At 32.3% G+C, this 12,561-nt stretch overlaps 2 protein-coding genes across 3 annotated transcripts; both read right to left on the bottom strand.

Moving 5' to 3' along the window:
* Positions 1 to 614: 614 nt before the first annotated feature.
* LOC125826468 (elongation factor G, chloroplastic) lies at positions 615 to 6,557 on the bottom strand. Of its 2 annotated transcripts, none has more exons than XM_049505805.1 (4): positions 6,242 to 6,557; positions 3,443 to 4,857; positions 2,670 to 3,182; positions 615 to 1,180 (listed from the first exon to the last, which is right to left on the bottom strand). In XM_049505805.1, the coding sequence occupies exons 1-4, from the start codon at positions 6,507 to 6,509 to the stop codon at positions 1,013 to 1,015; spliced, it is 2,364 nt and encodes a 787-aa protein (XP_049361762.1). In that variant the 5' UTR covers positions 6,510 to 6,557; the 3' UTR covers positions 615 to 1,012. The 2 variants fall into 2 exon arrangements, with proteins under 2 accessions (XP_049361762.1, XP_049361763.1); XM_049505806.1 differs by lacking the exon at positions 6,242 to 6,557 and adding an exon at positions 5,921 to 5,945.
* A 1,786-nt stretch (positions 6,558 to 8,343) lies between these two features.
* LOC125826494 (14 kDa proline-rich protein DC2.15-like) lies at positions 8,344 to 8,786 on the bottom strand. The gene has a single exon (XM_049505842.1). The coding sequence runs from the start codon at positions 8,758 to 8,760 to the stop codon at positions 8,344 to 8,346; it is 417 nt and encodes a 138-aa protein (XP_049361799.1). The 5' UTR covers positions 8,761 to 8,786.
* Between the last annotated feature and the right edge of the window lie 3,775 nt (positions 8,787 to 12,561).

Here is a 12,561-nt window from a genome sequence, read left to right on the forward strand (position 1 = left end):
TTTATACTGATGTGTTTTGGGAAAAGTATATTCAAGCAACTAAATAATATTTGCAAAAATTATAAGCAAACGCAACATCTTCAATTTAGCTTCAATGGTAAATTAACGAATGTGTATGCAAATCTTGTGTAACGTATCAAAACGGTTATGATAGATAATGCGATAACGAAGGAACTATATCACTTAATATTAATTGATTCTACAATGTCTATACAAACAGAGTTTTACTTGCGTGAACAATTATTTAGTTTAGCTCTAATCTAAAATATTTATAGATATTAGGGTCTATAAACAATACTTTAAAAAAGTACATCCAAATATTAACTATTCCAATTTGAAAGAATTTTTAATAGAGTGAAAAGTATTTGATTTTCATAGACAAAATGTCCAGTAGCTCTGTTTTCCCTGTTAGGACGAGTGTGTGCGCCTTTAAGATTGGTTTCAATTTTCAAAACATTCTTGGAATAAAATTTCAACTGTAAAAAAGACAGTTCAATGCATTAAGTTTTCGCTTAACGCGAGGTCTAGGAAAGTCTTTTGTAGCTGATCTTTAGTTTGGACCTCAATATTATAAATAGAATTGCAACATAAAACAAATGTGAAATAAACAACTCAAACCGTCAGATGTTACACCTAAGATCTCAATAAAGAGCATCAAATTGTTACAAAGCATATACTTGTTTCTTCTATAGTAAGAAAGATAATCCCAAAATCAGGGCACACTCAATCTTGCCCTAAAATATTGATGCTTCTTTGGATGCAGAGATATCTTAAATGCATGTATACACATTTAGTCCTTTCTTTCTTCCGTCCCTTCGGAGTCTCAGCTTATAAATTCAACGACATACACAAATGGCTGAAAAAACTCAGACGTATAACTAAATATCAGCTATTCTCCATCGGTGTTTCATGCTAGTACGTACAAAAAGAATGTTGTGCAAGCCTTAATATCTTCGTCGAGTAAAAATACCTATTTTCAAGTTTGTGGATCCAAAATCTGGAAGATGACAGACTAAGCGGCTGCCGTTTCCTCCTTTTTGGCAAGCTGGTTTTGAATGTGTTGAGGGACAACGTCAAATTTGGCTAATTGCATAACGTAAGATGCACGACCCTTTGTCATCCCTCGCAAAGTACTAACGTAATTGAACATCTCTGCTAATGGAACTAAAGCATCCACCACCTGCACCAATTATATTACATCCATCAGAAAGAAACAACAATTTATCAAATGCATATTTTAACATATGCTTATTCTTCGCAATTGTAAATATGACATGTCACAATCCCTCTAGAGGTCATTTTTAAAGCTACATATCTTACAAATCTTCATAGAGAAACTATATACACCATCCTTCCCTGCTTTACATGACAATCTCCGAAGGGATATGGAGTTTAAAATAAGGCCAAATACATAAGCGCCCCCTTAAACTTGTCCAGTTTTTCCATTTAGATAAACTCGGTTTAGAACCTAGTGAACACCTAAACTCTTCCAGAAGTGTTCCAATTAGACAGATTTTTATGAGAACCAAAAAATAATGCTTGTGTGAAGTGCATTTCACATGCAATTGATATGGCAAAAGCTACCAATGAAAGAGTGGCGTGTGGTGTTGATCCCAAATAATATGGAAAAAAATGACAAAAAACAAAAAGCTCTGTTCCTCAGAATATTCAATGAACTTTAGGTGATGCATCAAGACAGAAAAATGTTAAAAGATCTGGACATGATTTTTTTCAAAAAAACTGGAAGAAATTCTTCACCCGAAATTATCCGCGAGAGAGCAAGAAAGGAATTTTAAAGAAAATTAAGAAAGCAAGCATAAAGAAGTAATTTCAAGCAGAGTAATCATGAGCGTTGAATGCTTATTAAAGCCCGATTGATTTTTTATTTTTTTTACAGAATTGGATGAAGGATTCAAACCTGACAAAAACTGCAACCGAGGGAAAACAGGAAAAGGGGATCATGGATTTCAAGAAACCAATCTCAGGTTGTTCTTCAAAATTATTTGAGAAAATTGAAACTGAATCTTGTGGTGTTGGAATTGGAGAAGCTAGATTTAAGTTTTTTTGGGAAGTGTTACTAATGAGAAGTGGGTTTGACAAGCCAGCCATGGAACCCCCCCACCGGCCTTGCAAATTTCCGGTGAGATGGTTCGCATTCAAGTAAAACCGGTGGAAAAGAAAAAATGGAAAAAAAGAGAACTTTTCTTTTTAAAACCATTCTCCAGGCACTGAACACGCTCAAAGAGAGGGGAAAACATATACTTTGCCATGTCAGCAAAATGTGTCTAATTGAAATATTTTTAGAGTGTCGGTGTTCAATAGGTACTAGCCCAAGTTTAAGTGTCTAAATGAAAATATTGAGATTTAAACTACGTAAAAAGTACTACAAGTCACAATAATTGATAATTCAAGATATCCAAAAGACATTGAAAAAATCAAAGAAAGACTCGTTTGAATCTCGAATTTTGAAAAGTGCCACATAAATTGGAACGGAGGGAGTAGAATCTTTTTTTAAAAATTCACTTAATGCATGTACTACTACTACTGTATGCATGCTGGATTAGTATGTGAACACTATGGATCCCCAATTCTTCAACAAAAGTGAAGTTGGAAGTAGGTGCAAGCATAGATATAATGAGTAGATTGATGAAAGGAGTCCACGATCATACCTTGAGACCTCCCGGTTTGTCTCCAAAGCTGTTGATCTGACCTCTCCTTGAATTAAGGTCACCAATCACATCTCCTAGATGTTCTTCTGGTGTTACTACTTCAACCTTCATTATGGGTTCCAGCAATTGTGGACTAGCTTTTCTCATCCCTTCCCTAAAAGCTCCCCGAGCAGCCAGCTGGAATGCCAAAACACTTGAATCCACATCATGGTAAGAGCCATCTACTAGCACAGCACGAACATCAACAACGGGAAAGCCTGCCAGTACCCCGTTACTCATGCATTCTTCTAATCCCTTCATAACACCTGGAATATATTCTTTTGGCACTGCACCTCCCTTGATTTCACTCTTGAATTCATATCCACCGCCTGCTTCCATGGGTTCAAACCTTACTGTGATATCAGCAAACTGTCCTGAACCACCAGACTGCTTCTTGTGCACGTATTTCACTTCTGCGTTCCTGGAAATGCTCTCGCGATAGTTTACTTGTGGAGCTCCAACATTAGCTTCCACCTGTCAATTGATAAGCAATGTTACTAAATGTAGAAATCTTTCAGTTCTACAAGGCGTTTACTGTAAATAAGAATGGTATGCAAAAATAACTGCTTCTGAGTGTGTTAAACAAGCATTTTGCATATATCACATTAAGCAGTAAATAAGAGTAATAGTGCAAGTAACTAGAAACTGCAATGGCAATTCCTCTGATAATAATATGAGAAAAAATAGGTTATTTTCCTTTTTGGGGGGTTTTGTAGGGGTTTCCAGATACATACCTTAAATTCCCTTTTCAGTCGATCTACAATGATCTCAAGATGTAATTCTCCCATTCCCTCGATAACTGTCTGGTTAATCTCCTCATCACGTGAAAAATGGAAAGACGGATCCTCTTGAGCCAGTTTTATTAAGCCTTGCGCCATCTTATCAATGTCTGCTTTGGTCTTAGGTTCAATTGCAACCTTTATAACAGGATCTGGGAAATCCATGCGCTCAAGCACAACAGGCTTCTCGGGATCAGACAATGTCTCTCCTGTAATTGTATCTTTCAATCCAGCAAGAGCAACTATATCACCAGTTAACGCTGTCTTTACATCCTCTCTGCTGTTAGCATGCATTTCCAGAAGTCTGCCAATTCTCTCTTTCCTGCCTTTGTTTGCATTCAATACATATGATCCTGCAGTAAGCTTTCCTGAATATACCCTGACAAATGTGAGAGACCCGACAAAAGGGTCATTCATGATCTTAAATGCCAAACCAGTAAATGGTTCATCATCACTTGGGGCCCTCTCAATGATCACTTCAGGGTTGTCAGGGTCGGTTCCATTCATGGGTGGCACGTCAACTGGAGAAGGCAAATAATCCACAACTGCATCGAGAAGTGGCTGAACCCCCTTGTTCTTGAAAGCAGAGCCACACAATACAGGGACAAAATTGCCAGAGATAGTTCCCTTCCTGATCAACTGTTTGATGGTTGCCTCATCAGGTTCAACTCCTTCCAGGTATTTCTCCATAACATCATCATCCAATTCAACTACGGTCTCAATCATCAGTGCCCTATACTCCTCAGCTAGCTCTTGAAGATCAGCAGGAATGTCCTCATAGGAAAACTTTGCCCCTAATTCTTCTCCGGACCAAACAATAGCTTTCATCATCACAAGATCAACTAATCCTTTGAATGTATCCTCTGCACCAATTGGAATCTGAATTACAAGTGGTTTAGCACCCAAGTTTGTTACTATCATGTCTCTTGTTCGGAAGAAATTAGCTCCAAGACGATCCATCTTATTTACGAAACATATCCTTGGGACTCCATACTTATCAGCTTGTCTCCAAACAGTTTCTGATTGAGGTTCCACACCAGCAACACTGTCAAACAAGCATATGGCACCATCTAAAACCCTAAGGGCACGCTCCACTTCAAGAGTGAAGTCCACGTGACCAGGAGTATCAATAATGTTGATACGATGCTTGTTCCAGAAGGTGGTAGTAGCAGCAGAAGTAATTGTAATCCCCCTCTCTTGCTCTTGCTCCATCCAGTCCATTGTGGCAGTTCCCTCATGCACTTCACCAATTTTATAGTTTCTGCCAGTATAGTAAAGGACACGTTCCGTTGTAGTTGTCTTCCCTGCATCTATATGAGCCATAATTCCTATATTACGATAGTCCTTCAAAGGAACTGTTCTCTTCTCCTCTGCAGATAAATAAAAGAGCAGCACATGAGTTTATGTTCCAGGAATGATACACTCTCTAGACCGAATGAACCCTGTATAACATCTATGTCAGCAGACTTACGAGTCAACACTAACCTAAAATATATACTCATCTCCCAAGACATAGTGTTGGTAAACCATAACTCTAAAATAAGTGTCAACGGTGTTTCTAATCATTGACCTCTTTTGGGAAAATGAACTTCAAAATAAGTTCTTAATGCTCAATGCTATTTTTCTTGAAATGCATTTAACAGCGGAATCACCATTCCCTAGAGTTGAAATTCGAGTAAGAAAATCCACAAGAGAACTCAAAATAGACACCTTCAAAGATTAAGTACTATATTATTACAGTTATCCATACTAAAGTTCCAACCTTTATTTTCTTTTCCACTATCCAAAATTAATTGTTTCATTTTCCAACCTGTTCATGAATATTCAAAACAAACCTCTTTTGTTCTCCCGCAAAAAAGACCTTCCTATTCTCGAGCCTAGTTTCTCCAATTTATTATGTTCTCAATCCTAATTACATTACACATTATAGAAATCAGTAATTATGGCAATCACATAAAATAAAATGATCTCAGTTTCTCACTTCCAATCAATCAATTGTGTATCATCCTAACCTAGAAGGAGTCAACTTTATAAATATTTTGTATCCATTCCATTCATAATCATATTATTCATTTATTTATTGAACAGCGGAGAGCCAACTTGCGCCAATCTCAATTATAATACTAGGTACCTACATCCACAATATGGTTTTTGGTTAACTCTTTTCACAAGGACTTACGTAGATTGTTGAAATTACCTAAGCTTTTTAGCCTATGTAGGATTCCCAGCCCTGGCCTCTCGTGGTCTTTATACTATCTTCATTAACCTTTTCAATATAAAAGCAATGAAACAAGAAAAGCAAAACTCTTGCCAAAAAAAAAAAAAACCTATCCACTCCCACTACCACCCAAAAAATGTTTATCTTTACAAGTTACTCATTTATAATTTACACATAAAATTGAAATTTTTGATCCTCTAAGCAAAATTTGATACCTTCAGCAGCAGCCATAGCTAAGACAGTAAAGCTAACACCTCTCACCCAAGAAACCAACTTATCCACTAGCCCCACCACCAAAAAAATGTTATCTTTACAAGTTACTCAACTATAATTTACACTATAAATTTGAAATTATTGATCCTCTTCTGCCGCAGCCATAGCAAAGACAGAAAAACTAAGACCTTTTACTCAAGAAACTAACCTATCCACTAAACCCCCCAATAAAAAATCTATCTTTACAAGTTACCCATTTAAAATTCACAACATAAATTGAAAATCTTGATACTCTAGCAAAAAAAAGAATTGAAATTTGATACCTTCAGCTGCAGCCATAGCAATAACAGAAAATCCATTCTTTCTTGTTTTCTGAGATAATCCTAAGCTTCTAGAACCATTAACAGAGAACACTCGTGAGCTTCCAAAGAATTCAGACATGGAAGCAGAAGCAAGCGACTGTAGTTTAACACATCGATTCCTCCGAGAAGAAGTGACCCGGTTAGACACGGGTACGGGTCTTTGAGACCCATTAAAGTTACAGAGTGAAGAAGCAGCAGATGACATTCTTGTCACTGACTCTGCTGCCATTTTTTTCTCCTCTCTGTTTTTCTGGTCTACTGTGTGTGTATTTGTACTGGTTTATATTGGTTTGGATAGGGAGTGGAGATAATGAAAAGAGTTTGAGGTGTGAGAACTTTTGGTGATATGGTCATTTTGAGACCTTTGGTTTTTAGGTTATTTTTGGACTATGGGATAATATTGTGAGGCCTAGAAAAAAAAAGTTTTTTCTTTTTTTTAGTATTTTGGTATGATTTAGATTGTCTTGTTAGACATGGAACAATATCCACAACACCCATTTAAATCAAGTTGTGTTATTGGGAAAACTTAAGATATTGATAGAATTAAAAGATTGATTGTTTAAACTTCAGATATCCATCATATGTTTAGGACTTTTTTTGCGAGTGAAAATTAAGTATGATGATCAAAAGTTTGATCTTAGCAAGGTGGATAGATTTGCGCGCAATTTTAACTTTGTATATTTGATGTTGGTCATAGAGTGACTAACCTTTTAATTTGTATATATTGTGATTAAGATTTAAATAGTAATTTCAATATTCAGTATATGTGCAAATGCACTTTTTTCATAAGAATAACTAGACCTAGACACCTAGTTAAAGGCCTTATTTGATTTTATTTTGATTTTAATAAAGAAAACGAATAAAAAATCATATTGAATCCAACCACCAAATTATATATGATTGTGCTATTCGTTCTAGAGTGAAACATGTCTAATTTGGTGTTTATGTAGATTTGATTTATTTTGTGTTTATGTAAATTTATTTGTAGCTTTTTTAAGAGGAACAGAAAAAACAAAATGAACGCAAAAGTGCATATGACCCAAAAATCACAAATGAAATCTTAGTCTCATTGCAAATAAGGCCTAATTGTATTTTTCATGGGCCTAATTGCACTCAACAACAATTTTCAGGACTCAATGTTTTTGATACAGAGCCCATTAGTAGTAAACCTGTAATGTCTTTAATTTTAGGGAAACTTACATAAATATACTATATTAAGAAAATATTTACCATTTATAGCAATAACATTTTCTTTTCACTTGATCACTTTTAATACATTTATAATACAATTTTAATACATATTACAGAGAACAATTTATAAAACACATATAATATAAGTTTTATTGATGATTTATCACATATTTTAATACATTTATACTACAGTGTGTCAAATTCTTACCAAACAACTAAACACGCATAATATATTTTAAAACAGTTATAATACATACATATTGCATACATAATTCACTTTTAATATATTGTTTATCATAGTATTGCTATATATTGCTATAAATGGTAATAAATAAAAAGTATTGCTAAAATCAGTAATCATTTATTAAAAGGTATCTATTTAAGTAATTTTTCCTTAATTTTAGCCTAAAATAAAAATAAAAATTCACAGAGCATAAATTTATATGTTTAAATTCTTAGATCATGATGAGTTTATTTAGTCTATTGATTTATGATGGATCAACTTTGTTACTTGGACTAGTCTAAATCAACTCATCATCAAAGTCCAAAACTCATTTAAACGTCGGATCATAGTACATAAGTATAGTAACATGCATAGAAGAAGAAATCTTAGCCCATCATCAATATGATACTCCATGTCCTTATATCAAACATGTTACATATTTTTTTTTTTCTTTTGAATGATCAGAACAAACATGTTACATATAAACTTCAAAAGAAAGACATTTATTTCATGAAGATTGGATACAACAACAATTAAAAAGGGCAATTACTAGCCTCCCTTCTAACCAAATAGAGTAAAAAATATACTAGTAGTACAAGCATACAAATAACAAAATACCAAACACATAGAAAGAAACTACATATTTGACTTATTTGCATTGGAAGTTCTTTGGGGCATATTTGCCACAGTTGTTGAGCAACAAGCTGAGTGAAAGTGGAACATTTAGATTAATTCCCAACACATTGGCTTTAAGGGCAGTGCAAAGGCAAATAGCGGCATCAAGGTCAACAAGTCCTTCAATTAAAGAGCAACATTTAGTCTTGGCTGGGCTACTTCCAATAACAAGGTGCAATAAGTCACCCAATAAATCGGCACAAACATTTAGCTTAAGTGTGTCCTTTGGGCACTTACCCTTTGATGATGGGGTGGAGGGGGTAGGGGTAGGGTAGTGGGGTTTGGGGTGTGGGGGTGGTGGGCATGGGACATTAGTGGAACTAACCATAGTGAAAAAAATAATGTTCAATGTGAGAACAAGGGCAATTGAGGATGCACCAAACTTAGTCATTTTTTCAAACTTAATAATTAGCACTCTTCAACAATTGAATGTGGCTAATTAGTAGTGAAAATGTTGTTTGTTTGGTGTTTGAAATGAATGAAATGAGTGGCTATTTATAGGTAAAATTTATGATTTTTATTATTAGAAAATTGAAAGAGGGCAATGTGGATAGAGAACATTGTGTAGTCAAGTAGTTGGCAAATCCAAATTGAGATACTAGTAATATTATTGGATTATAAACTTACTAAATTGTATTTTTGTGGATTTCATTAGTTGTCGCTATTATTATATCTCTTTCCTCAAAGATAAATTAACATCCTTTATTTTCATATGGGACTTGCATTATTCTCTCTAATTATTTTATCAATATTGTTCTTGAACATGCTCGACTTGGATCTCATGCATCAAGATTAATTCTAAAGTTTGGAAGCTAGTAGTAAAAAATTGTGTGTTAATTTTTTGAGTTTAACTCAATAACACTATGTATATTATGGTCATCGACTATATTTTATAATTAATCTATTGTAAGTTAAGGTAGACTCGTAATTGTACATTAACTTGAGATCGCTATATGAAATCATAAACTTCAAATTCTGAGTTAGCTTCTATATCGCGAGCCACTAAAACAACGCATCCTGAAATAATGAGACACTTCCATCGTGCTCCTTCATTATGATTTATGGTTAAGGTATACGAAATTCAAAAGTATCTCATTAGGGGGTAAACCCCTTTGAGTCAATGCATTCATTCCGTTTTATTGGAATTTTTTTCTTTCGAAAAAACGTTGTTTTCGTTAAGAATTAACGTATTTGTGCAAAAAGTTGAATACTCTCTCTAGACGAAAATGTTTGTCATATTTTATTTTTCGAAAATCAAATTACATGAACTTTGATCAATATTACAAAATGTACCTTTTTGTCATATTGATATGAGAAAAATTACAACATAATACTTTTTGTAGAATTATTGAGTATCTAAATTTTAATTTTAAAATATTAAATCAATCTAATCTAATAAAGCTTCAAAGAATCAAACTGAGTCTAGAAAAGAGAAAACATGATAACTATTTTGAGACGAAGGAGGCGCGTAAAATAGTCTAATGTCATCATTTTTCTCTTCTGTCGAGGAAATTTGTGTGGCCTATATATGTTTAGTTTTTTTATCAATATATGAACGAAGTCAATATTAGAAGCACAATATGGAAAACGAAAGTTATTTGGAAGAAAAATAATATTCCTTTGGGTCAAAGTGTAAATATAGATATTAATGTTCTCAATTAACTTTATATCTATTTTTAGCACTATAATATGTGTGGTATTGGTAAATGATAGATCGAGACAAAAAAGGAAAAAAAAAACGTAAATATTGACAATTTATTGTCAAAGATGCTAGAGGAATACAATATTATGAATAAGCTGCGCAATAAGTTACTAGAAATTCAACGTAATGAATGTGATTCGATAGTTTCTTCTAATTTATTTATTTAAAGAGTCTGACATACCCCTCAATTTTATTATTTAGAGTTAATATATCACTCGTTATAAATGTGGTTCATATGTATACTGTTATTGTTATACAAATGACTAACATATCCTTTTTTCTTCTAACAGAAGTGAAAAAAATATTTTAATTTAATCTTTTAATTATTTTTTGACAAAAATATAATCCATATGGGGTATATACTTGATCCTCCTCACACATATTCTTTTTTTGACTTTTTTGTTTCAACGACTAATTTAAATTTATTATTTTGATGGTCAAATTTATTTATGTTTCACTAATTTTCTTGTAAGATTTATTATAGATGCCCCTTTTTTAATTTTATTTTTACAAATACAAAAACTAAATTACAATATAGTCGCAAAAAAATTAGTTTTAAATTTTTTATTTACACTAAAGAATGAAATAAAAAAAAAGAATAAGAAACTCGAATAATGATAATAAAAAAAGTCAAAAAATAATTTTTGTATGAAAAGAATTAAAATATACCTTGAACTTTGTTAGAAGGATCATGTATATACCCCTACATGAATTTTTCTAAAAATTTAAAGTCAAAAAAATAAATTTAAAACTATTTTTTTCACTTATGTTAGATGAAGGATATATGTGAGCTCCTTCTGATACAGTAAGTGGTATATGTAAGCCATTTGTATAACAATAAGGATATATATGAGCTACTTTCATAACGAGGGCATATCTATTCCAAAAAGCAAAGTTGAGGGATATATCAGGCCCTTTTCCTAGGCCTTCATTTTTTTTACTTTCATTTCTTGATTTTTTTTTTAAAAAAAAATCGATGATTCGACATTTGCTTGGTAAAGAAGAAGAAGAAAAAATTTCATTAATAATTTTGTTTGATAATTAATTAAATTATATAAAAGCAAATGAATTTAAAATTTTATAATAATTGGACGGATTCAATTATAACTTATTGTTGAGTAAATATTTTAAAAGATCACCTAATATTAAGCAAGAGTAGTGACTTATTTATTATTTTCGATCTATTTTGATCAAACCATCCATTTGCCACTCATTGGCATCTATTGTATTTTTTGAGCTGGTTGAAAGTTATAACCCAAAAAGAAGAAATAGTTATTTTTTTTCTCTAATAATTAGGACATTCAAGCACATAGAGTCACAACGATCTTAGTTTTCTATCAAACGAGACAGAGTCAAATTTAAAGTTTATGAATTGAAGTCTTGCTATATATATTTCTATTATATAGAAGAGTGAAGTGGTAGGACGACCAAGGGTAAAAATGTAATTTCATTCTAACAAAAATCTATTAAGAAAGATAGTAAATAATTCTAGAAACATCTTTTTATATAGTAAGTGAATTATGATCAAGGATAAAAATGTAATTTCACGCTAACAAAAATCTACCAAGAATGATATCAAGAAAATTAAATAGTTCTAGAAACATCTTTTGTTATTGTTATTACCATTAACTTATTTTGTTATTACTTCACTTTCTTTTCTTTTGTGAGTTATTGTAATATCTATATATTACTCTATTTTACTATTACGTTAATTTAATGCTTAATACTTTTTTCTATTCATTATGCTTATCAAAAATGCCTACTTTAATATAAAAATTCATTATGAATTAATTATTTTCACCTTTATTTTGGCTCTAATTAATATACTTGAAAAGAAATAAGTGTGATAAAAATTAATAATATGTAGGACGACCAAGGGTAAAAATATAATTTCATTCTAACAAAAATCTATTAAGAAAGATAGTAAATAATTCTAGAAACATCTTTTTATATATTAAGTGAATTATGTTATGATCAAGGGTAAAAATGTAATTTTACGCTAACAAAAATCTACCAAGAATGATATCAAGAAAATTAAATAGTTCTAAATATTACACATTTCAGTATAAATCTCTTATTAGGAAGACTAATAACACAATTTTTTCAACATTGAGAACTTCATTTTTCATCTATTCCCTAATGGCCCTACTTTTGTAAAACAATTATAAGACAAAAGTAAAATTCATTATTTCCTAGTGAACACATCACTTCTGGAACTTGTCCATATAACAAATTTTCAACAAAATTCAATTGATCCACATTTTTCAAACATTCTAATGAATATGATAATGAACCAGTTAATATGTTAAATCCAATATCAATCACAATTGCAATTTTCAAAAGGCGTAATTCATAAGGAATGCAATAAGTGAGCAACCTCTTCAAAAACAAAATTTTCAAAAATTTCGGAGCATGTTATGTCCTTTTCTTTGGTTCTCTTTAGACTTTTCAATTTCATGGTGTTGCTTTTCTTTCTGGATTGTAAAGATA

Source organism: Solanum verrucosum, unplaced genomic scaffold (assembly GCF_900185275.1).
Source record: "Solanum verrucosum unplaced genomic scaffold, falcon-dt-bn FXZP01000060.1, whole genome shotgun sequence".
Taxonomy (NCBI): domain Eukaryota; kingdom Viridiplantae; phylum Streptophyta; class Magnoliopsida; order Solanales; family Solanaceae; genus Solanum; species Solanum verrucosum.